This window comes from Equus przewalskii, chromosome 6 (assembly GCF_037783145.1).
Source record: "Equus przewalskii isolate Varuska chromosome 6, EquPr2, whole genome shotgun sequence".
Taxonomy (NCBI): domain Eukaryota; kingdom Metazoa; phylum Chordata; class Mammalia; order Perissodactyla; family Equidae; genus Equus; species Equus przewalskii.
This window is the reverse complement of record NC_091836.1, coordinates 70021803-70047348: the sequence shown is the minus strand read 5'-3', so window position 1 is coordinate 70047348 and position 25546 is coordinate 70021803. Positions and strand designations below refer to the sequence as shown.

The 25546-nt window shown below is 47.1% G+C and overlaps 2 protein-coding genes across 19 annotated transcripts in view; both read left to right on the top strand.

The window, feature by feature from the left end:
- PAAF1 (proteasomal ATPase associated factor 1) overlaps nt 1-3028 on the top strand; it is a 43791-nt gene extending 40763 nt beyond the window's left edge. For all 17 annotated transcript variants that reach the window (XR_011541555.1, XM_070625853.1, XM_008540185.2 and 14 more), the window contains one exon: nt 1214-3028. Coding sequence is in view for 16 of the 17 variants with exons in the window: in XM_070625853.1 (XP_070481954.1) it covers nt 1214-1291 (78 nt within the window). In the remaining variant the exon portion in view is untranslated. The remainder of the gene's footprint in view (nt 1-1213) is intronic.
- Nucleotides 3029-11271: 8243 nt separating this feature from the next.
- Nucleotides 11272-24259, top strand: DNAJB13 (DnaJ heat shock protein family (Hsp40) member B13). 2 transcript variants are annotated; one of them, XM_008540173.2, is made up of 8 exons: nt 11272-11447; nt 15505-15608; nt 16652-16813; nt 19180-19337; nt 20859-20972; nt 22094-22207; nt 23171-23247; nt 23920-24259. In XM_008540173.2, the coding sequence occupies exons 1-8, from the start codon at nt 11380-11382 to the stop codon at nt 24071-24073; spliced, it is 951 nt and encodes a 316-aa protein (XP_008538395.1). In that variant the 5' UTR covers nt 11272-11379; the 3' UTR covers nt 24074-24259. The 2 variants fall into 2 exon arrangements, with proteins under 2 accessions (XP_008538395.1, XP_070481947.1); XM_070625846.1 differs by lacking the exons at nt 23171-23247; nt 23920-24259 and having other exon boundaries at nt 11286-11447; nt 22094-22887.
- Nucleotides 24260-25546: the final 1287 nt, after the last annotated feature.

Sequence of the window (25546 nt, the reverse complement as noted above, 5' to 3'; positions counted from 1 at the left end):
AAGTATAGGTATTATTATTCCTATTTTTTCTTATATTTTTAAAAACGTTATACAATACATACCTATAAAAATTCAAACAATATAGAATAATAGAGACTTAAAAGTCCCATTAAAGACCTTTTCAGTTTCATTCTTCTTTCTAGAAGTAACTAGCATTAATAGTTTGGCATATATTTTTCTTATTTTGAAGATTAGCCCTGAGCTAACTTCTGCCAATCCTCCTCTTTTTGCTGAGGAAGACTGGCCCTGAGCTAACATCGTGCCCATCTTCCTCTCCTTTATACATGAGATGCCTACCAGAGCATGGTGTGCCAAGCAGTGCCATGTCCGCACCCGGGATCCCAACCGGCGAACCCTGGGCTGCCAAGTAGCAGAACGTGTGAACTTAACCGCTGCGCCACCGGGCCGGCCCCATTGGCATATATTTTTCAAGATTGTTTTTGGAGAATTTGCACTTACATCTTTTGTTTATATATTTATGTAAATAATATAGTTTTATCTTTAGTTTGTACGTAATTGGGATCATTCTATATTTATTGCCCTATGACTTTCTTTTTTTTTTTTACTTAATGTCTCGGAGCTCTTCCCAGACAAATGCATACAGATCCACTTCATTTTTTAAAATTCTTGCTTAGTGTTCTATATTGTGAATTTTAACATATTATTTTCATTTTGCAAATGAGGAAACTGAGACCCTTAGGGGTTGAGAAAATTGCCCTAGGTCGTACAGATTACATATTAGCAAACCTGAGATTAAGCTAACTCCAGAATTCAAGCTCCTTCTACTAAATTCATGGTTCTTAATCTTCTTTGATTCTCAGACTTCTTTGGGAAGTCAGTGAAATCCTTCTCAAAAAAAAGGGCACATATTGAGAACTTCTTTGCATACAATTTTATGAGTTTCAGAGATACTCAGGCGTATCTATGGACCATCTCCTCCCCAGGTACAGACCCTCTGCACTAAACCATGTACAACACTAATGGTTTGCTCTCTGCTTAGGCAATTAGTTTCTCTGTTCTGTAGTCATAAGTGCCCTTGACTCTGGCCGGTCATTTTTTAAATACATATCATGGATGTAATTCTTCTCTTGTCTTTGGAGTCGCTAAAGCTTTTCAGACTTCCTTATACTAGTGGAGGTCGATGAGAATGCTCTTTCTTTTTAAAATGGAAGAATCCCAGGCCTCCTTTGAGCTGCAAACTCTTGTATTCTAGGTAGCCACGTGGGAAAAGCAGATCTATACCTGCTGTCGAGATGGTCTTGTGCGACGCTATCAGCTCTCTGACCTCTGACCCCCTGGAAAGAGGAGTCCCAGTTAATGAAGATTGACCCTGACCAACAATGAGCAGAAACAGCATCAGTCCTTCCCAAGGATCAGGGCCCTTGGTTGTCTTGGGCTTCCTTTGGAAGTCGCAGAAAGGCAGCTACATCGGCCCATGTGGAACCATCATTCCCTGACAAGACCTACTTTGAATGAGTAAGAAGCTCACATGTGCTCACTGCATTTGCCCCAACTTCTTGTATAAACTTACCCCGCAACACAGGGCAAATACAGATGCTTACAATGCGATCTCACACCAATTGTGTTAAATATTTACAGGGACCAGAGGACTAAAGCCTGTTCTCTGAAGGAAATAAAGAGAATATGTTTGGAGGAATCTGAATTTGAAAAACTTTGTTAAATACTCTTACTCCAGCAAAAAGTCAGTCAAGCTGATGGAACTCCTTTCTCAGGCACTTCCTGTTTGCCTGGCCATAGAGAAGGACTGCCTGAGAGTAGCAGCAAATAGCCCATAAGCAGCAACCTGGGAAAGATTCTTATACAGTTAGAGTAACCAGCCAATTTTCCCTGGACTGAAGGGTTTTCTGTTACACGAGACTTTCAGTCCCAGGCAAACTGACGTGGTTGGTTGGCCTGTATACAGGTGATGAAGTGGAATCATATCATTGGAAAGGCAGTGGCTGTCAAAGTGCAGTCCCTGGAAGAGCTGCAGCAGTATCACACAGGAGCTTGTTAGAAGTAGAAATTTTGGGGTCCCACCTCAGACCTAAGTCAGAAATTCTATTGGTGGGGCTCACAGTCAGTATTTTTAACAAGGCTTCCAGGTGATTCTGATGCACGCTGAGGTTTGAGACCTAGAGGAAGAGATGGTGGAGAGCACCTTAGTCACAGATGGAACCCAGGGCTCAGAGGCTGGTTTATAGGAGATGAGGCTGGAGAGGTTGGCAGGGTCCAAACAGCACAGGGGCTTGAATGCCAGCTCAGGAGTTTGAACTTCACTTGGTTGGCAGTGGGGAACCATGAAATCGTTTTAAGCAAGGGTATGACGTGGTCACCTCTTTTTTTCCCTAAACATAAAAATGGAATCATACTGTATGTATTCCACGCTTTATTATCTCTTAGTATCTCTGAGTTCTTCCCATCTCAGACCTTTCTCATTCTTTTTATCAATTTTCAGAGTGTGAATACCTTATCATTTACATTTTTAGAGACTATTAGAGAAAAGGTTTCTTAGAGGATGCAACACTTGAGCTGGGCCATGTAGGCTAAGATCTGGATTTATTTAAGGGAAGAAAGTCATTCTTGGCTGGGGTAATAGTATGGTTCACAGGGTTCTTAAAGGTATAGTCTCACGTAATCTTTATAACTAACTGTGACATGCAGGTAGTGAGACTCAAAAGAGATGAAGAGATTTGCCAAGAGTCTTAGAGAGCAGAAACTTGTACAGTTTATCATAACTTTAAATCCCATTTTTGGGCCAGCCCCAGTGGCCTAGTGGTTAAGTTCGGCACACTGTGCTTTGGCGGCCCAGGTTCAGTTCCCGGGTGCAGACCTATACCATTCGTCTGTCAGTGGCCATGCTGTGGTGACAGCTCACATACAAAAAGAGGAAGATTGCAGCAGATGTTAACTCAGGGCAAATCTTCCTCAGCAAAAAATAAAATAAAATAAATTAAATTCCCATTTTTTCCTACTTGTTGCTTATGCCGAAACCAAATTGTGAAAATAAAGCACTACAATTCCTTGAGTATCTATTAGTATCTACTCTGTTCTAGGTACTGTATATATATATTTAATCCTCACAACACTCTTAAAAAGGAAATGATATTATTCCTGTTTTACAGATAAGGAAACTGAGGCTCGAGAAATTAAGTACCAGAGCCCTGATTTGGACCTTACTCAGTCTGCCTTCTTCCACTACACCATGTGGTCATGAGACCTCTGGGACTAGAGCAGTTTCATTTAAGGAGTGATTTGTGACAGGGTTAGGTAAACTGGAAGGGGCATATTCCAAAGTTCAGAAAATTTGGAATCCTAGGAGGTCCACAGGGAAACCCTAAGAAGTCAGATTAAGTAAACAGGATGATGGGGCCAGCCCCGTGGCCGAGTGGTTAAGTTCGCTGGCTCTGCTTTGGCGGCCCAGGGTTTCGCTGGTTTGGATCCTGGGCACGGACATGGCACGGCTCGTCAAGCCATGCTGAGGCAGCATCCCACATGCCACAACTAGAAGGACCCACAACTAAAATATACAACTATGTACTGGGGGGCTTTGGAGAGAAAAAGGAAAAATAAAATCTTTAGAAAAAGAAAAAAAAAAAAGAAAGCAGGATGAGGGAGGATATGGCTGACTTCACATAAGCGTGTCTCAGCGTTCCCGTGCCAGGACTTGCTCTTCTCCACTGCCGTCACCTTCACGAGCCCATTTTCACAGATCTCCAGAGTTGCTATCCTGGTTGTGATGGATGCAGTGACACTTCACAGCCACCCTGAAATCCGGACCCAAACAGAAAGAGCAGAGGCCAGCTCTCAGGTGCCCCAAGGCCTTGTCTACTATGGATGGAATAATCCTCGGTTTGCAGCAAAGGTTTTTGTTCTTTTGGGTTGAGGATTGCATTCTGGGTAAAGAAGTGTGGCCAAGCCCCATCTGCAGCGCTACAAGCCCAGTGAAGCTCTCTGCTGGACCTTGTTTCCTGGCTTTCAGATGCCCCCTTGTGACTCCTTGTGAGAAGTGTGTCTGTTTCTCAGCCCTGAAGAGCTGGCAGTGGCATCAGCTATTGAGCATGCACTCTGTGCCAGGCACAGTCCTCACAGTAGCCTTGTGAAGTAAGTGATCTTTTTCTTTTTCTTTGAGGAAGATTAGCCCTGAGCTAACATCTGCCGCCAATCTTCCTCTTTTTGCTGAGGAAGACTGGCCCTGGGCTAACATCCGTGCCCATCTTCCTCTACTTTATATGTGGGACACCTGCCACGGCATGGCTTGCCAAGTGGTGCCATGTCCGCACCCAGGCTCCAAACCGGCGAACCCTGGGCCTCCAAAGCCGAATGTGCGAACTTAACTGCTGCGCCACCAGGCCGGCCCCTGTTCTTTTTCTTGAACAAGTCTCTTTGTGGATATATATATATTTTTTCTAATTTACTTTTTATTTTGAAATCATTTCAAACTTGCACAAAAGTTGCAAGAATAGTACAAAGGATTCTGGTATACCCCATACAGATCTCCCAGTTGTTAACTTTTTATTATGTTTGCTTTATCATTCTCTCTCTCTCCCCCCCACTCCCTCTCTCTCTCTGTATATATTTATCTCACATATATATATATACTACACAGGTTAAATATGCTATATATATTTTTTCTGAATCAGTTGAGAGTAATATACAAATGTTATGTCCTTTTACCTTTAAACACTTCACTATGCACTTGCTAAAACCAAGAACACTGCTGCGTAACCACAGTTCATCTGTCAAAACAAGGAAACCAGCACTGACCCGTACTATCATCCAATCTGCAGAGCCCATTCAAGTTTCACCAGTTGCTCCGACAATGTCCTTTATAATCACTCTTTCCGCTGTGGTCCAGGACCTAATCTAGGATGACATATGGCATTTATTTACCTTCTGTCTGGAGTAGTTCCTCAGTTTTTCCTTGTCTTTCATAAATGTGATGTTTTTGGAATATAGGCCAGTTTGTAGAAGAACCCTTAGTTTGGGTTTGTCTGATGTTTCCTCATGGTTAGATTCAGGTTATCATTTTGGCAAGAATACCCCAAAAGTGATTCTCTGTCCTAAGAGCTGCATATGATATATGCTAAGAGCCTTATGATATATTTTTTGTCCTATTACTGGTAATGTTAAGGTTTTTTTGGAGATATAATTCACAAACCATAAAATTCACCCTTTTAAAGTATACAATTTCGTGGCTTCTAGCATATTCACAAGGTAGTCCAGCCATCACCACTAATTCCAGAACATTTCATCACCCCAAAAACAAACATACTTTTCAGCAGTCACTCCCCATCCCTCCAGCCCTGGAAACCTCTAATCAACTCTCTCTCTCTAGATTTGCCTGTTCTGGACATTTCATGTGAATGGAATCATACAATATGTGGCCTTTTGTGTCTGGCTTCTTTGACTTAGCATAATCTTTTCTTTCACTTAGCATAATGTTTTCAAGGTTCTTCCATGTTGTGGCATGCATCAGTACTTAATTTCTTTTTGTTTCCAAGCAACATTACACTCGTGATGGTTAATTTTATGTGTCAACTTGGCTGGGCCATGGTGCCCAGATATTTGGTCAAACATTCTGATGTTTCTGTGAAGGTGTTTTTTGGACAAGATTAACGTTTACATCGGTGGATTTGGAGTAAAGCAGATTACCCTCCGTAATGTGAGTGGGCCTCATCCAGTGAGTTGAAGGCCTTCATAGAAAAAGACTGACCTCCCCCAAGCAAGAAGGGATTGCGTCAGAGGGTTGCCTTTGGACTTGAACTGCGACTCTTCCCTGGGTCCCCAGCCTGCAGGCCTACCCTGTGACTTTGGACTCTTCAGGCCTCCATAATTGTGGTACATAAGGAATTGTGCCAATTCCTTAAAATAAATCTCTCTCTTTATATACACACACCCATCCTGTTGACTATGTTTCTCTGGAGAATCCTGAGTAATACACCATTGTATGGATATGCCAAGTTTTTTAATCCATTCATCAATTGATGGACATTTGGGTTGTTTCCACTTTTTAGCTATTATGAATAATGCTTCTACGAACATTCATGTACAAGTTTTTGTGTGAACATAAGTCTTAGTTCTCTTGGGTATAGACTTAGCAATGGAGCTGCTTGGTCGTACGGTAACTCTATGTTTAATGTTTTGAGAGACTGCCAACTGTTTTCCAAAGTGGCTGCCCACCTTTCATTCTCACTAGCAGTGTATAAGGGTTCTGATTTCTTCGTGTCCTTGCCAACACTTCTTTTTGTCCATCTTTTTTATTATAGTCAGGTGATGTTAAATTGGTAACATGATGTCTACCAGGTTTCTCCACAGCAAAGTTAGTAAGGTTTTTGTGGGGAGCTACTTTGAAACTATATAAATATCCTATTCCTCATAAAACTTCCACCAACTAGTTTTAGCATCCTGGATGATTTCTCTGAATCAGTTGTTCTATGATAATTGCCAAATGGTGGTTTTCTAATCCCATCATTCTTTTTACATTTATAATTGGCATTCTTACTATAAGGTAGAACTTCCCCTTCTCCAAGTATTTATTCATTCACTTGTTCATTCATCATAGATATATTAGTATGGACTACTCATGAATTCATACTCTGTAGATCATAAGCCATTATTACTAATTTATTTTGATGTTTAAATTGTCCCAGTTGGGCCAGTGGGACCTCCTTCAAGCTGGATCCTATGTCCTTTTGACATGTTTCCATCATTCTTTGAGCACTTCCATATTTTCTGGTACCACAAATATTCAAGCCTTATCTTCCACTTTCCCACCCCAGGCCTGGAAACAGTCATTTGTCCAAATAGCCCTGGTTCCTTTTAGTGGAGAATGGTATTCAGAAACCAAGATCTGGGCACTAATGTGCTCTTTACTGCTGGCATATTATTGTTTCTAGGCCCTATCAGTGGACAATACATACATACCTCTCTATTTCTACATCCATCATTCCATATATACATTAAAAATCATGAGTTCACACTGATGTCTGCAATTCCAATCCAACTGCACAGGGTTTATTCTAGCCTTCTACATATATGCCTCCTTTCTCCAACAAGGAGAAGCTTGTCTTTCCTAGTTCTCAATATATTCACTTATTTGCTTAATACCTCTATGAGTAACCGATCCGCCAACCACGCAGGCCGTCTCCTCCGCTTTCTCTGCAGCCCCTGCACACATGGCACCCGCAGAGTCTCCTTCTTCCCCTCCATTCACAGTCCCAGGCTGGGCAAGGCCTTCCTCCAACCCTCTGGGTTTAATTTTTAATAGCATTTTTTTCTGATAAGAGTGAAACAGGGGGCTGGCCCGTGGCTGAGTGGGTGAGTTCATGTGCTCCACTTCAGGGGCCTGAGGTTTCGCCAGTTAAGATCCTGGCCGTGGACCTTGGGCTGCTTGTCAGGCCATGCTGAGCCAGTGTCCCACATAGCAGAGCCAGAAGGACCTATAACTAGAATATACAACTATGTACTGGGGGGCTTTAGGGAGAAGAAAAAATAAATAAAAAAGTAAAAAACTTAAAAAAAAAAACCAAAAGAAAACAACAAAAAAGAGTAAAACAAATAACCAGTACACATGAAAAGATGCTCAATTTCAGTAGTTAAATAAACACAAAATCCACAAGAAAGCTCAGAAATGCAAAAAATAAAAAGAGTAATTCCACATTTTCATTTTACAACCAGGCAACTGTGGCTAAGAAATCATTGTTTAGGGGGCCGGCTCCATGGCCAAGTGGTTAAGTTCGTGCGCTCTGCTGCGGCGGCCCAGGGTTCGGATCCTGGGCGCAGGCATGGCACCACTCGTCAGGCCACGTTGAGGTGGCGTCCCACATCCCACAACTAGACGGACCTTCAACTAAGATATACAACTATGTATGGGGGCGGGGGGGGGGGGCGGCGGGAAATCAGAAAAAAAAAAGATTGGCAACAGTTGTTAGCCCAGGTGCCAATCCTTAAAAAAAAAAAAAAGGAAGATTAGCAACAGTTGTTAGCCTAGGTGCCAATCTTTAGGAAAAAAAAAAGAAATCATTGTTTAAGGACATAAAACTAGTAGCTAACGGACAGGATTCGGAACTTGGCCTCTGACTCTACTGCCTCAGTGTGGAGAGAGCATCTTCTCTGAGATACATGCTTTTGTATAATTTTATCTAGTATTTTCACACCAACTCTGTGGTGGAGTTCATGTTAATAATCTCGTTTACTCAAGGAAACTTACACTTGGGGCCATTAAGTAAACTTGCGCAGGTCACACAGATGGCGAGTGAGCGCAGCAGCATCAACATTTGGTCACTTTCTGACCACTCAACTCACCCAGATCCTTTCCTTCCTAGTTCTTTAATTGATTTCTCTGTCCTTTGGCCCAACTCCTAAAGTGTGTTTTACCTTCTCCAAATATACCTAAAGTAGACCCTTTGCGTCAAATACTGTGAAAGAACTACTTTAAGGCAGGCCCTCTCTGTAACAGTGTAGTTTCAGAAGACCCAGGAAAGTTCTTACATATCTCAGTCGCTGGCATCTGAAACACCATCAGGGGACCAAGCTTTTCCGTCCACAATAGAGACGAGGTTAAAATGCAGCCCTCCTCTTTCCCCACGTGATTGCTATTAGATCCTTTCTTAAGAACACGTTCCCATTCGGGAGGAGTGAAAGACTGAGTGAAAGAGCAGTACTTAGAGAAGATACTCCCTAAGAGGTGGAGAGGAAGGGGGATAGTGTGGTACTGGCCCAGGCATAGGCCAAAGGAACAAGAGTCCAGATTGAAGCCATGCATATGTGGACACTTTATCTATACCACAGCAGTCAGTACAGATTGGTGGGGAAACGATGGACTGTTAAATGGTTCTGAGACAGTGGGGAATCTAAAAGAAAAAATGATACCTACCTTGTACGATATACAAGAAAAAAGAAGTTCTAGGTGGATTAAAGATTTAAAAGTGAAGTGGACTTTTGGAAGAACATTTAGGGGAAGATCTTTATGACCTTGCATAGGGAATATTTCTTACACTAGACACAAAAAGTATAACCAAAAGGGAAAAGATTGATAAATTTGATCCCATTTTTAAAAAACGCTAAAAAAGTGAAAGGGATTTGTATTTTATACAAAGAACGTAAAAGAAAACATAACGAGTCAAAAATCAATATTTTTAAAAAAGGATAGCCCAGCAGAAAAATGGGCAAAAAACCTAAATAGACATTTCACAATGAGGAAAAACAAATGGCCAATAACCACGAAAAGATGCTCAACCAAGAAATGCAAACTAAAATCCACAATGAGATGCTATTTAACGCCTATATTGGCAAGTATTTAAAAACTTGACATCAAGAATTGGTGAGGATGTGGAGCAGAAAGGAACTCTCCCACAGTGCTGTTCTGACCACATAAATTAGAATAACCGCGTCAGAAAACTGTGTGACCTCACCTCGCAGAGTTGACACATACCCGGATGTTCAGCATCAGCAGAGAATGCTATACAGCCTCCTTGAAAATAGGTCACACACACACAAAGGCGTGCCGTTTGCATAAGCGATACCATTTATGTAAAGTTCAAAAACATGAAAAGATAAGTATGTTGTTAGGGATACATGCCGTGGTGTCCTGGAGCTGGCTTGTACCAGCTTGGGAGAAATTGGCAAATGCTACAAATCAGGGCTATTTTTTTCTTTCTGGTGAGCTAGTTGTTAAATACCTACCAGTACACCACTGGATGTGTGCACAATAGTAAAACAATAAAGAAAAGCAAGAGGAGAATAAACAGTTAGGGAGGGGCACACAGAGGCAACATTCCTTCAATAAGGAATGTTCTAATGCTGTTCTTTTGTGCATATAAGCTATTTCATGGGGGAAGAAACCAAGTAGGAGTTTGGTTGAAGCCAGCGTCGGTGGTGGGTGTGGTGGGACGGGTGAGGTGGCAGCTTAGGTGAATGTGAGAGAGGAGGGTTAGTCTGAGCAGTACAAGTGCTGTAGTGCATCAACTCTGGGCGGTGTGCAGTGTGGTCTTGGCAGGGTAGAGACGAAGCAAGCAGGACAGTGAGGATGTTGTAGTGGCCTTGCTGAAAGATGAAAGCCAAAGCAAGACCATGGTGGAGGAGGATGAGCAGAGGAAGGGCTTGAGAGGCATCTAGGAGGTACAATGGACTGAACTTGGTGACTGACTGGATGTGGGATGTAAGTGGATGACAGGGCGCTGCTGCCCGCAAGGAGGTGGCGCAGAGCTCCCCACTCTTTGAGGTGGGCTGCAAAATGACTTCCTTCCAAAGAGTACAATCCAGAAAGGGGGAAACGAAAGTCCCTTTACAGTGGAGAACGCTGACCAACACGACTGCAGCAGGCCCAAGGCCAGCATCACCAGGGAAAAGTCACGTTGATGGTATGTACCTTTGATCTGTGGTATGTGGACGGCACTTTACCTCTGTGGTCTTCCTTCCCAAACCCCACAAGCCCAGTTTAATCATAAGAAAAACATCAAACAAACCCCAGTTGAGAGACATTCTACAAGATACCTGATCAGTACTCCTTAAACTGTTGAAGTCATCAAAAACAAGGACAACTTGGGCGCCGGCCCGGTGGCACAGCGGTTAAGTTCGCACGTTCTGCTTTGGTGGCCTGAGGTTCGCCAGTTTGGATCCCAGGTGCAGACATGGCACTGCTTGTCAAGCCATGCTGTGGCAGGTGTCCCACTTAAAATAGAGGAAGATGGGCACAGACTGGCTCAGGGCCAGTCTTCCTCAGCAAAAGGAGGAGGATTGGCAGCAGTTAGCTCAGGGCTAATCTTCCTCAAAAAGAAAAAAACAAGGAAAATTTTAGAAACAATTGTAACCAAGAGGAGCCTAAGGAGACATGACAACTAAGTATAACGTGGAATCCTGGATGGGATCCTGGAACAAAAAAAGACATTAGGTTAAAAACTAGGAAATCTGAATAAAGTATGGGCTTCCCTTATAAAGGATGTATCAATTGGTAATTATTGTGACAAATGTACAGTACTCACGTAAGATGTTAATAATAGAGGAAACTGGGTGTGGGGTATACAGGAACTCTGTACTATCTTCACAACTTTTTTGAAAATCTAAAATAAAAATTTATTTTAAAAAACAGCCAAATGCATTTGTTCTGAAAACTTTTAACTAAAAGTAATTGCTACTCTCTTTAAACACTGTGGCTTCTGAGTTGAGTGACCTTTATCAGGCTCAAAGAATCAGCCCTGGTTCTCGCAATCTGTTCATTTGTTCTTCTATGAGGCTGAGCTGAGAAGGCAGTTTGCTTTGGCAGGAAGGACTACAACTCCCAGAGTGCCCCTGTGTGGTTGTCAGGAGCAACCAAGGAATGCAGACCAACAGCCCTGCCGGAGCCAGGACTAGCCACTGACTGACTGCCAGCCAGCCATGGGCCAGGATTATTACGCTCTACTCCACATCACTAGAAATGCAGAGGATGCCCAGATCAAGAAGGCGTAAGTTGGGGCGGAAGCGAGGCTTTAGGGGTGTGCTAGGGCAGGCCCCACCCTCCTCTCTTCCAAACTGAGCTTTCCTGCACAGCTTAGGGTGGTTCCTTCTCTTGCTTCTTACACACTTACATCCTGGCTTTGGGCTGGGTCAGGGTCCCCAACCCATCATTCTTTACCCTCTATGCCCTGTCTCCTCTCCTGGGTGTCTTGGTTTTCCTAGCAATAAAATAGGGACAAAGGAGACATTTGAACTTTATCTTGAATTTTATGGAGAACCAAAGGATTGTGAACAGGAGGGTGACCTGGCCAGATGGATGCATTACAAATTTCATTCTGGCCGTCACGTGGGGTTTTGGCCTTGAATAAACTGCATCTCTGAATACTTCCATCAAATCTTGGGGACTTTGTGGCCCATTTCTAAGAAAGTCTAGGACAGGAGTCAGCACATTTTTCTGGAAAAAAAAGTCTTTTTGACGAATATTTATTGAGTGCCTACCATATGGATTAGGTGCAATGGTAGCAACTAGAGTTATAATCACGAATCAGACAGATATGCAACTTAATTTTGTTGGTGAATACAGATGTTGAAAAAGTCACAAGTGTGATGAGCGTTACAAAAAAGGAAGTACAGGGTGTCCTGGAAGCTTATCCTGGAAGGAGAGAGACCCCCTTGGAGGCTCATGATAATCAAGGCAAAAGATGAGGCTCGAAGCAGGGCAGTGGGATGGAGAGAGGAGAGGGAATGGACTTGGCTATTAATTGGATCACTGGAGGGTGAAGAAAACGGGAGGAATCTAGGATAATTCAATCACTTAAGGTTGGGTAGTGATAATAGGTACATTTATTGAATTGTGCAGATGCTGTTCTGAGAACCTTCACCATTATTTCATTTAATCCTCACAATGACCCTGAGTAGTAGGTGCTATGATTATGCCAAGGCCAGGCACCTAGGAAACAGTGGAACCAGTAATCAGACACCATGTCTACTCTAGTTGCCTGCTGTGGGCCAGGTCCTGTGGCAGTAAGTGGACAGCGTCTACAGTGTGGTTGGAGAAACAAGACACAAAAGCACGAAACAAGTAGAGAACAATTCAGGACAGTGTGTGATATCACCCACTGTTCAGGGCATCTCATTGGTCAGTGGGACCTGTCTAGGGAAAGGTCACCAGGAGGGAGGGCAGTTGGAATGCAGAAGGATAAGCCCAACTTAAGCATTGAAAAGACCCAGGTCTGCATCCAGGTTCTCCTACCTGCTAGCTGTGTGACCTGGGCAAATTACTTAACCTCTCTGAGCCTCAGTTTTCTCATCTATAAAAAAAAAAATGAGTTGTTGTGATATTGAAATGGGATTATATGAGACAATAAACATGAGAATGCCCAGCAATCATTTGCATCTGTAACCATGTCATATAAAGAGTGATTAAAAGAACTGCGTATGTTTCAAACAACAGTCCTGAACCCCTCTTCCCTGCAACAGCTCTTAGGGCTGAGTCACGTGTATAACACACTCTCCCATGGGAGTACCTAGACTTTTTTGATCCAAAAAAGAAAAAAAGCTAAACTTATAATGAAGAGAAGCACCACAATGTTCATAATCACCCAGCGATTAACCTTCTCAGTGTCACTCATCCTCTCCAGGCTGCCACGTCGGAGCTGTGACCCCACCCCCTCTCCCACTCAGGAAGGCAGGTGAAGGAGAGTGATGTTACTGTGAGGATAATCCTAAAACCACTCCAGTTTGTATGAAAAACTGAGCTCTTCATTGCTTTTACTCACTGATAGAATTTACTTGCAATTCTCCTCCTAACTGTGACCTTTGTAACTGAGAAGGGCTGGTTTAGACATGTAAGGGAGGTCTGACAACTGTCATCAAGTCTCTGAAGGTGGACAGAGCAGGGTCTCTGTAAGGCCTCTGAGGGCAGAGCCAGGACCCTCGTGGATGGAGGCGGAGTCACAGGACAGCAGGCCCGGCTCAGCAAGAGGAAGCGTTGCCTGAAAGTCAGGGCCGCCGCCCAGCGAGATGGGCTGCCTGTGGGGCAGTCAGTTCACATCATTCGTTCTCACTGCTGCTCTGTGTGAGGCAGTGGGGACACGGAGAACTGGACACAGCAACTCAAGGGACTCAGTCTAATGGGAGAGACAGACCAGTCACCCAGCAACTGGAGCACCCCCTGCTGAGTGCTGGGATCAAAGGCACTGGGGACGTGGGAGGGGGACTCTAATCTAGAGTGGAGGCTGCAGTCAGGGAAAGTGTCCTGGAGGAGTTGACCCCTGAGCTGAATGTTGAAGGATGAATAAAAATTTGCCAGGAGGAGATGGGAGGGGCTGGAGAGGGGTGAGCCTTACAGGTAGAGAGAGTAGAAGGTCAAAGGCACGAGTGATGAAGTGTGGGGAGTTTGGAGCATGGCAAGAAGGGCAGGAGAGGCCATGGGAGCAGGGAGGGAGAGCTGTGAGAGAGAGCAAAGCAGGGCCTTGAATCGTAGAGACATCTGGATTTTGTGCTGAAGACAAAGGGGGAACCTGTGAAGGATTTAGGCAGGAGAGTGACTTGGGTAGGGAGCATTTTAGAAGCATCAGATTAACAAAAGGGAGAGAGATCAAACCGGCGGCAGCACACAGAATGGCTTGGAGGGGGAAACTGGAACCAGAGGACCTGGTTCTGCAGTAGTGAGAGGGAGGAAGAGGCAGGAACAGAACATTAGTTAGAAAGAAATGTCCCCGATGGGATGGGGTGGAGGGGACGAAGGGGAACTTGGAGGCAAAGATAACGCTCAGCTTTCCCGCGGCAGTGTCTGCACAAATGGGGGCAAATGAGGAATGAAAATGGGTTCACGTTTGGGCTCATTGAGTTTGTGGAGCCTGCGGGACATGGAGGAGGAGACACCAAGTAGACAGCTGGATACAGAAGCCTGGAGTTCAGGGCAGTGGCCCGGTTTGAGACAGAGATTTGGGAGTTATCAGCAAGCAGGTTGTACTCAAAGCCATGAGGTAGAGGAGCTTGTCCACGGTGAGCGTCTAGAGTGAAAGAGCGGCAGCAGAACTCTGGAGTCACCAGCACGGACGGTGTGAGCAGGGCAGAGGAGCTGGTCTCTGACCCAGCGGAGGGTAAATGGGCTCGAATTTGAACTGAGTGACTTAGGGGCTGCTGATGCCCTCCTTTGGCTCCGCTAGACCCACTCCCCGCCTTTCCCCACCCTGCCTTCTGCTCTGGAGGCTGGCCCGTCTGAACTGCATCAATAGACTTCCTGGCCCTCTGGCTTCCCGATGCCTCCGCTAAAGGGACCACAAGGCAGGAGGTGGAAGGGGCCGGGGTATTTATTCTCAGCTCCCCTCCTATGGGGTTTCTTCAGGTCGGCTATGTCCCTTAACTGAAGGTCACAGCTCCTGCCAAGGGCCCTGTCCACACACGCTGTCCTGAGGGATTTCTCCCTGCCCTCACTCCTATAGGCTCAGGGGTGGCCAGGGTGTCTGAGAGCTCCTGGCCTCAGGAGTACTGCACCATTCCATGGTTTCCCTCCCCACTTCCTGCACGTTGGCAAGTGGTTCCTAATTAAACTCTCCACAAATCACCCACTTCATGCCATCTCTTTCCTCTTGGGACACATCAGATTCTCAGATGCTGCAGGAATCCCATCACTGATCGGGTGGATACAGAACAGGGAAAAGAAGGAGCACAGAGATGGGAGACAGTGAAGGGTCCTGACATGCACTGAGTGCCTCTGCACCAGGCCCTCTGACACCTTATTTTATCTAATATTTCCAAGAAGCCTGCGTGTCAGTTCAGACACCAAGATGGAATTAAATATGCAAGAAAGGTATTGGGGGAAACACTCCTGAGGGTGCAGGGGGAGCAGGAGCACGCAGGAAGAATCTTCAGACCACAGAGCAGGTCTGATAGCTGGGAAAGGAGAGAGAGAAGAAAGGGCTGGGTTGATTTATGGCTGGAAACATCAAAGCTCTGAGAGGCCACCAAGCAGTAGACAGCAGAACTAGCTCTGAACGATGGTCTGCACCTCAGCGACACATCAGCTGCTGTGACTTGTATGAACCCCCTCTCTTCCAGGTACCGGAAACTTGCCCTTAAGAACCACCCATTGAATTCCATTGGACCATCCTCAGTAGAAACGTTCAGGCAAATAGCAGAGGCCTACGATGTGCTGAGCGACCGTGAGTGACTGGGGCTGAGCACGGAGGAGGGACCCCGGGACACCTGCTGTCCCACTTCTCCTTTAAGATTATTCTCTGAGTGTTGGGCTTTTGAGGGGGCCCAATAGAGACTAAGCATTCCTCTTCCCTCCCAGAATCTAAACAAACTGAGAAAGAAAGCAGACTGAAGTATTACCTTTCTCAGTAGACACAAGCTAAGGCTGAGGCCATGACGTGGAAAGCCCCTGGATTAGGCTGACGTGCTCACTCAGTCTCAGGGCAGGGCCTGGGGAAGCTCTCCCACGTCCCCCAGGCCTCACCTGTCCCTGCAGGGATGGAGAGATGGCTGCTGCCACGGGAGGAAGGCTAAGGCTGAGGCAGGCACACCCAGTTATTCTTCCCAGATTTCCAAGGGCTAAATCTCCATCTCCCCAAGAACAGAGTGTGTATAAAAGGGCAGAGAGAGGCCAGTAATTAGGAAATCTCTCTCCTATGGAAACCAGAACAGTGGAGAAAGTGTGACTCCCACCTCTGCCCGGGGCCGTGCCCACTGGGTTTCGCTAAGGGCTTGTCCTGAAGACTGTAATCCCAGAGACTGGAGAAGAAAGGCCAGATCACTAAGGTGTCTCCGGCCCTGAGTTTTCAGGATTGTAGAAGCCTTAGACTCTAGGATTTTAAAGCTCTAGAATTTGGAAGCTCTAGAATTTGGAAGCTCTAGAATTCTTAGATTCTAGAATTTCAAGGTTCTAGGATTTTATTTACCCCAGAGGAGACAGTAGCTATAATGACTGAGTTAAGCAAAATCCCAGGACAATAGCCTGACCTTTAGCCTCTTGATTCCTCCTCCCCAGTAAGTCTCAGTTTTGCCCCTCTCTCCTCTGGGCTATGAGACCACACCAGGACCACTCACAATAAAATGAAACCCATAACTTCTAGAATCTCCCTCCAAAGACTGCCAGGCTGTTTTTGCCCCTTCCTCTTGGCCCCATATCCTCCTGCTTCCCAGCCCTCCAGCTATCAGCACCCAAGGCTGGACCCCTCGTCAAGGTGACACTTATCCACAGCTGTGAAGAGAAGCATCTATGACAAGTTCGGAGAAGAGGGCCTGAAGGGCGGGATTCCTCTGGAGTTTGGATCCCAGAACCCATGGACAACTGGTTACGTCTTCCACGGCAACCCCGAAAAGGTTTTCCATGAGTTCTTCGGAGGAGACAACCCCTTTAGTGGTAAGAGATCCTCCCTACCCCTTGCCTTACAGAGAAAGGACAAAGCTGTGAAAGATACTTTGCTTTGAGTAGTTTTGTTTTGTTTACTTTAGGAAATATATATAGTACGTGGTAAAAAAAAATTATTGAAGACAAAATAAATTGCAGCTCTCCATTCCTTCTCCAGAAGCAGCCACTCACTGTTAACACTTTGTGTGTCCTTCCAGAAATTTTCTATGCATTGATGAGCATATATTTATTTTTATATAAGCATTTTATTTCATTAAGGAAATGGAACCACATTGTACACACTGATTTTTTGCACTTATTATGTCTTGGAGATTGTTTTATTATATACTATATTATATACAGACCTACTTTATTCATTTTAATGGCTGCATAAGATTTCATTGTGCAGGTGTGTGTTATACGAGCATGTGGATGGATGAGTGGATGATCCCGGGTCCCAGGCAAGCTGACAAAGAGTTGATTTCTCAGGCTCAGAATCATCTTGCAAGGACAGTTAACATTCAGACTTGTCTTCTTGGCTCCAGTTATGCGACTCACAGAGTCTAGATTTTCACAGCCTATCCCTCTAGCCCCTTCTCCCCGGCTATACTACAGCCTGTCTGCATTTCAAAAGTTCTTTCTTCCTTTTCTCCATGTTAACAAGTGGGTGACAGCCCACTGCCCCTCCACCTCAGAGACCCCACCCACTGTGCATTGGCCTCTCCTGTCTGCCAGAGGAAGCTGAGGTATGAACTCCATGTGAGACTGGAAAAAGCAAGGACTTGGGTCAGTAGGTCTGCTTCAAATCCATGTTCTGCCACTTATGAACTGTGTGACTCTGAGCAAATTTCTTCCCCTCTCTGAAACCTCAGCCTCCTCACTGTTAAATGGCTGTGATAGTCCGTGCCTCACAGGTCATTATCAGATGAGATAATGTTTATGAAAATGGGCTTCGCAGTCAGAAAAATGCCATGTTATGGACCTGTCTCTCCCAGGGACAGGTGCATGGAAAAGAGGCAGTTCAGGGGAGCCAAACCAGAGCTTACACAGGCATCGCTCATCAGGGAAGGTCAAGCTCAGAGTAGGGGGTCCCTCAAGCAGTGCCCAGGAGCTATACTGCCACAGTGCTTCACCCCAGGGGTTCCTGTGTCCCATCTCCCTGCAGAGTCAAGGGGCTGGGCTTCCTGGCTACCGGAGTGTCTAAGACCTGGCACGCCATAGCTGCCGAGTGAACAAATGAATTCAGCAATGCAAGAGGGGACCAGGTAATTCACAGGCCTCTCGATTACCCATCATATCTTAGAGGGGACATAGTGTGACCCCACTTGCCCTCTCCAGCCTAAGGTCATTGCACCATTCTAGCCTGTGAAGTTCATTCCACGGCACTAACCATGAGAGGCAGAGTACAAACAATTTTAATCATGATATGACCCCTGGCTCTGCAGTTTACAAAGGGCTTCACATCTAGCAATAAGCATGGTGATTAAGGGCCCAGGTCTGTGGTCAAATCATCTGGGTTCAGATCCCAACTCTTCTACGTATCAGATGTGGGGCTGTGGGCGTTTTGTTTGGCCTCTTGACCCAATGAGATAATAATGCAAAGAGCCGAAAACAGCACCTGATGCACAGGGAGCTCTCAGCAAGTTTTAGCTCTTCTTCTCCACCATCTTGTTGTCTAATCCAATGGTGGAAGGCAGGCCAGGCATTATTACCCCATCCCACAGATGGAGAAACTGAAGCCCAAATGATTGCACAGCACATCAAGGCACAGGGGCTCTCTAGGATGGAAGGGCAGGGCAGCAAGAGGGGTCATGGGGGTAAAGCTGGGCAGGGGCAAAAGAGGAGTTTGGGAATATGCTGGTGACCTCAAATTTGTTAGGGACCAACCCTGCCCCACTGCCATCTAAGCTGCTGACTTCATAGAAACTTGAGTCTGGGGTCTCTGCTGGTCTTGGGCTGGGCCGGACAGTGAGGGGCAAGGGTAGGGAGGACTGGCATGCTATGACACTCCCCCACAAAAGCTAACAGTGCGTCATTTCTGGCATTACCAGGTACTGCCACCAGAGGGCACTCCTCTCTCTCCTGAGGCAGCCAGCATTGAGGGGCACATCCCCAAGTTGAGGGGACAGGGAGTGAGGAAAGTGGGGGGATGTCCAAAGCGGGGGATGAAGCAGTGAGGAGTGGCAAGGGATGATAATCATTGGATCTGCAATTGAGGACAGCTTCTTGGCCTGACCAAACAGTTTGAGTCTGCGAGGTGGGAACGGGATGCTGGGTATTACTCTTGGGGACTGAAGAAGGGAGAGCGGAGGATGTCTATGAATCCGAGTCTTTGAACATCATTTCTCTTACTCCTCTCCTCTCCCCACCTCCTGCAGAGTTTTTTGATGAAGAAGGAAATGAGACAGATTTGAACTTTGGGGGGCTCCGGGGCCGAGGGGTTAAGAAACAGGATGCCCCAATCGAACGAGACCTCTACCTATCCCTGGAGGACTTATTCTTCGGCTGCACCAAGAAAATTAAGATCTCCCGAAGGGTGAGTACTTGCCTTGGTCCTACTGGGAACCACCATGTATCCCATCCAACCTGCCTGTCACCTCCTCCCTGACCCTAACTGGGGACCTCAGGCACGATCTCTGATAGAACCGTGGAATCTTAGACTTGGAGACCTAGGATTGTAGATTTCTAGAATCTGAAGTTTGGAAGGTACAACTGAGGGTATTAGCCCGTTTCTTTCCTAGTGCAGGAATCCCCTCTGCAGCGTTCCTGACTGGAATGGGTTCTTTCTCTTCTTCTCAGTTCAGCCCCAGCCCTGGGAGAAGTTTGGGCTCTGAGTGGGAGGAGTCTCCTGCAAATTCTGCCCTCTGGGCATTATTCTTTGGCAGACCAGACCCCCAGGGTTTCATCAAAGTGTATGCTTCATGCTTACGAGGTAGCAGTGTGCGCATGGAGGGTGGGCTGGGAGATAGTCCCCAAGGGGACTGGTTAAGGAAGATCCTCAGTCCCATGGCCCAGTGCTAGGCACAAGAGCAAGGCCCTCTCACACCTTTGCCCAGCAGAGGAGAAGCCAACTGTGCTCATGCTTTCCATAGATGGCACCTCTCTGGGCATGTGATTAGGGAATGGATGGATGACATAGTAAGAAAATGCCTCAGATATGTTGATCTCATGATCTTTCCCTCTTTGGGACTAAGAGACCTGCCAGAGGCTCAGGGCCAGAACCTCTGGGTGGAAGAGGAACTGGTAAATGTTCGCTGTGTATCAGTTAGTGGCCAAGGCCGCGTGATTTCTGGGACTGGAGCTATGGGCTTGATCAGCTCATGGTGACTGCTTGACTTCTCAGGCCTCAGCCCCATGACGTGCACCGCCATCCTGGAATCATAAATTCTTGGTTCTGTTGATGCAAAATAACCAATAACCATTCTATAGATAAGAGGGATAAGGTGAGTTTTACTTGAGTCAAGATGAGGATTATAACCCGGAAGGCAACTTCCACAAAGGAAGAAAGCATTCTGAGAAGCATGGTTTTCAGAACAGTTTGATACATTTTCAGAACAAAGAACATACATTACACACACCTAGGATCCATATTCATCAACGTTTCAGAGAGGTATTCAGTTGCAAATTAGTAAGTCAACATGACCCTGACGTCCAGGAAAGGAAACTTATCTTCAAGAGTACTGATACAGGTGTTACTGATGCTGGTGGGTGTAGGAGGGGAAGTATGCGTTCTTATCTTAAAAGAGTGCATTCTTTTACTTTGAGATAATGTTTAATGCATTCTTTAATTTAATAGTCAAAGTAGGGGTACAATGCACGTCTGACTTCTTTAGTTCAAGCCAAAAGAGTTTTGGGCCAGAATGCCACCCCATATACCTCAGTATGCGAAAATCTCTTGTCAGTTCCAATGGAAGGGGTGGAGTAGGAATGGCTTGGGGCAGGTTCTCCCCATTGCTAAAGGATTAAGCTGAACACAGATCCCACGGGGCATCTTTCATGTGTGTAAAGGCCACCTGGGAAATCCTGAGCAACCTCCCCCCATGCCATCCCGCTGCAGGTGCTGAACGAGGATGGCTACTCCTCTACCATCAAGGACAAGATCCTCACCATTGACGTGAAGCCTGGCTGGAGGCAGGGCACACGCATCACCTTCGAGAAGGAAGGGGACCAGGTGAGAGGGAGGGAAGCTGACTAGGGTCAGTCACCTGGGCTCATGTGGTGGAAGACTGAGGGGGAAGGAGGCGATGATTTTTCCTGCCCTTTGAGCCCTGGTCTGACAGGGACAGCAGTCTGCAGAGTGGGTGAGACGATCCCTAATGTCCCTTCCAAGGGACAGAGCCTCACGACACTTCTGTGAACGAGCAGCCCAGGGCTTCTCCCCACTTTGCCGAGTGGGAAACTGAGGCTCAGAGAAGGAAGGGACTTTCCCAGGGCAAGAGCACAAGAACTGAAAGGAGAACACAGTCCCAGCTCTAGTGCTTGTCTTCATTTTCTTCAGTGTTTCTCTGAGTGAAGCCCAACTATAGGAGCTACTCAGAAGCCATTTATTAATAATAATTTTAAATTAAATATTTATTTAAATAAAAATATAAAATTATTGTCCAAGGCATGCTGAGGCCTTAAGTCCCTAGAAGAGGCAGAGCGATGGTGTCTTCAGAGCCGAGAGAGATGAATTCCTCTGCCCCTAGTTCTTGCCCACTTTCTCACCCATGAACCATCTCCTTCCAAAAACCCCCTTCAAGACCCAGCCCCAGGGCTCACCCCTCTGGGCAGACTCCTCTGACCTCCCCACCGGGGTCAACGCCTCTCCGCTTCTGGGTTCCCTTTATCACAGTCTTGAGCATGCTGAGGACTCACCACGTGTCTGTTTCCCCTACTAGACTGGGATCTCCTTGGGCGTAGGGGCCGGTCTATTCCTCCATGCCCTGTGCCCAGAAGAGACCTCAGCAGAGTTTTGGTGACTTAATGAAGCTTGGCAGGACAGAGATTTATGGGTATTCCTCTGAACCCCAGCCCAGTGTTCTGCCCACCATCTGAGGAAGCCTCTGTCTCCCTCCAACTGAGTGCATCTCTTTGGGCATGCTCAGTAGGGGAGAAGTGGGGGGGTGGCGGCTGGGGCAGGAGTCATCCGGTAGGCTTCTCACAGGAGGGGCTATGGGGCCAAACTGAAAAGGCCCTTCCAGAAAAACTGGTCTAATCTGTTCATTGTTCAGACAAAGATATAGAGACCAGTAGAGGCAGGAACTTGGCCAAGGGCACACAGTCAATTAGTCCTTGGTCTCCCTTGCCCAGGGCCCCAACATCATCCCAGCCGACATCATCTTCATCGTAAAGGAGAAGCTACACCCTCGTTTCCGCAGGGAGAATGACAACCTCTTTTTTGTGAAGCCCATCCCCTTGGGAAAGGTGAGTGGGCAAAGAGGAGGAGCAGGGGGTGGGCGGATCAGAGTGAACACCCCCTGCCCCGTCAGAGGCCCCAAGGCAAGTGGGCCTCACTCTCCATTCACCTCAGAGCATGTTGCAGGCCTTCAGAATGTGATGAGTGCCACACAATCTTTGCGGCTGTCTTCACTCGCCAGTGTGAGTGGCTCCTCCACGCCCTCACAGCCCCAGCAAGAACCTGGGCACTGGCCTAGACTTTGCCTCCCCTCCCCCACCCAATCTGCAGTCAGTCACTCAGTCCTGTCAATTCCACCCTCAAATCTCTCCACTTCGTCCCCTTCTGTTCATCCCCACTGTCTGTGTCTGTGCATCTGGATCTGTGCAGCAGCCTCCTCGGGGGCCCTCCTGCCTCCCTTCTCATCTCCTCCAGGCTCTTCCCCAAAGCGGTCTTTTCACATACTCATGGGACTGTGCCACATTCCTCATTGTCTAAACATCTTTGCACGGCATTCAAGGCCTCTACCATCTGGCTGGTCTCATCGCCCGCAGTCCAGCCACTGTGCCACTTAGAGCTCCTGCCCATTTGGTGCCTTTTCAGACCTTCACTCTCTTGTTTATGTTGTGCCCTCTCCTCGGAATGTGGTCTACCCACCTTGTCTAACTGGCAAGCTCTTCCTCATCCTTTAAGGCCTGCATCAACTACTACCACGACTATGTACCTTCATGTCCCACCCTGGAATGGTTTGGGGGCCTCTCCTTGGCTCCCACAGACCCCTTTACTTCCCTCTATCATAACACAACATCAATCTTACCTACCAGACTGTGAACTCCTTGAGGACAGGTAATCGCGTGGGTCACTCACCTGTTAGTCCTTGAACATCCCGGACTGCTCAGAGTCTGACACTGAATAGGCTGATAAAGTACCTTCTAGACAGAATGACCATGGGGACCTTCCCCACTCTCACCTTTGGCTCGAATGTCCCATAGGCTCTGACCTGTTGCACCGTGGAAGTGAAGACCCTAGATGACCGTCTGCTCAACATTCCCATCAATGACATCATCCAGTAAGTCCATCTGCTTGAGTCCTGGTAGGCAGGAGAAGGGCTGGCCTGGACCTCACTACCTAGGAGAGGGTAGTGTTAGACACAGCCTGGTACAGTTGTGCAGGTTGCACCCAGCACAAGGGGGCACGAGAGGACTGCAGTCCAGCCCCTACTTTGGCCAAGCTATGGGTTGCATTCACCTGGCAAATGGAGTGCCTTTTTCTAACTTGCATGAAGCCAGTGTGGAGGCTGGAGGCCTCCAGTGCTGGACAACTATTGCTGCCTTCATCCTCCAAAACATCTCATCAGGGTTCTGAGTTGGAACCCTTAGGTCCCTTTCCAAGAAAGGCCCTTGGCTTGGGAAACTTTGCTCAGTAGCCCATACTCCCCACCTCCAGCCCAGGGTCTGCTCACCTTCCTCCCTTCCTTCTCCTGTTTCCCATATCTAAAACAAGACCCCTGGAAGCCTCCACCAGAGACTCAGTGTAAATGGGTTTTCAGGGAGCAAGCTGTCTGGAACAAGCCACCCCTCTCCCCTCCCACCAGTTCTGGCTGGAAAGGGCCATCTCACGGCAGCAGCTGTAGTGACTGCCCCACGCCTGAGGTTATGGGAGCAGGGGAGGCCTGGGATGAGTTGAAGTGCTGCTCTGGGGGGCCCTCTAAGCTCCCTTGTTTCATCCTCCCCTGTCCCAGTCCCAAGTACTTCAAGAAGGTGCCAGGTGAGGGGATGCCATTGCCTGAGGACCCCACCAAGAAGGGGGACCTCTTCATTTTCTTCGACATCCAGTTCCCCACCCGCCTCACACCCCAGAAGAAGCAGATGCTGCGCCAGGCATTGCTGACATAACTCTGGTGGGCTGGGGGCAGGAACAGGAGAAGGGGAAGGCTAGCTGAGCCTCATGCCACTCCTACCCCCACGGCCTCAGGGTGTGCAAGGGAGCCAGCCCCCTGTGCCGACATGACGGGAGGCTGGGATGCCACGGGACTTTTTAAACTGACGCAATAAAGATTTATTTCCTGTCCTCCAGCTACACCCAGGAGAGTGTGTGTGGGAGGCAGAGGAGCATCATGTAGCCCTTCTGTGGAGCAGAGGGAAGGGCAGGGCCCAAGTAGCCAAGGACTTGGGTCCCTGTCCTGGCTTTGTGGGCATGGCCGGGTCCCTGAGGGTTCAGAGCCTCTGTGCTCCCACTGTGATAGCACGGGGCAGTGCTGTGTAGCCTGAGGGTCCCCAGCTCTGCTGATTTCTCATAACACACGATCTTTACAAGGGGCTGTCTCTAGTGTGATATGGTGACACTGTACTCAGGAAAACTGAAGCAGAGAAGAAAATACTTGTCCCAGGCCTCACACGGCTCAGTGGCAAAACTGTCATCAGAATCTCGAGGGTCGCTTCCCACAAACTCACCCAGCTTAGATTAGAGGCAGCACAAAGGACACACATGCTGGAATGGCTTTGGTTTCTCCCTCGCCAGCCTTAAGTCCCTTGTCTGTGCGGTGGGTCCTGGGCTGCCTCTAGGCAGACCTGGGTTCTGCTCCCAGCCCTGCCCCTCACCCCTTAGGCGTTAGGGTCCCTGTCTTATCCATAAAGCAGAGCTCATACCCTGCCTCAGGGTGCTTGCGAGGATTAAGTCATTGGTGTGAAAGTGCTTGGTGAACTTGCTTAGATTTCAGGGTGACAGCATTGCTGCCACCGTGGCCTGTGGGAGTCCCTGCCTCTAGGCCCAGCTGGGCCTGTGCAGACCACATCTGCTTCCTGTTGCCTACCATCAGCCAACAACGGTGTGTCAGGCACCTCTCCTGTGCCAGGGGAGACTCCCCACATTTGAGTCTAGGTTTGGGCTGTGATAGGTCCAAGCTTGACAGGAGGTGGCCACTTTTGTGGAGTGACTTCAGAGGTGCCAGAAAAGGCCCCCATATTTTCCATATTGCTTGGATTCCACCATTCAAAGCACCATATTAGCTTAAGGTTTTCTTCCTAAATGGGGACTCAGTAGCACTAATCAGTCATTTTAAACCATCAGGGAGAAGGCAGCAGCAGAATTTGAGGTAGAATCTGGACCATGGTTCTAGGAAGCATCTCCATAGTCATTAAACAATGTAGGCTTTGGAGTTAGATACACCTCAGGTATGCTACTTACCAGCTGTGTGCCCTTGGGCAAGTCGCTTCACCTCTTTGAGCCTCAGTTTTTTACAGCAAAGACTACAACTCCTATCTTGCAGGCCTTGTGGAAACCAGATGAGTGAAGCAAACTCTGCCCTCTAAGGCAGAACCCAGGTTGAGAGGGGTGGTGGTAGCTGCCCTGCTCAGAGAGCAAGCAAG

Excerpts from the sequence above, each read along its gene's own strand:
- DNAJB13 (XM_070625846.1), top strand. The coding sequence starts at position 11,380 with ATGGGCCAGGATTATTACGCTCTACTCCACATCACTAGAAATGCAGAG. Across the intron at positions 15,609-16,651 it reads CTACGATGTGCTGAGCGACC|CTGTGAAGAGAAGCATCTAT; the intron begins GTGAGTGACTGG and ends ACTTATCCACAG. Across the intron at positions 20,973-22,093 it reads TCGAGAAGGAAGGGGACCAG|GGCCCCAACATCATCCCAGC; the intron begins GTGAGAGGGAGG and ends TCCCTTGCCCAG.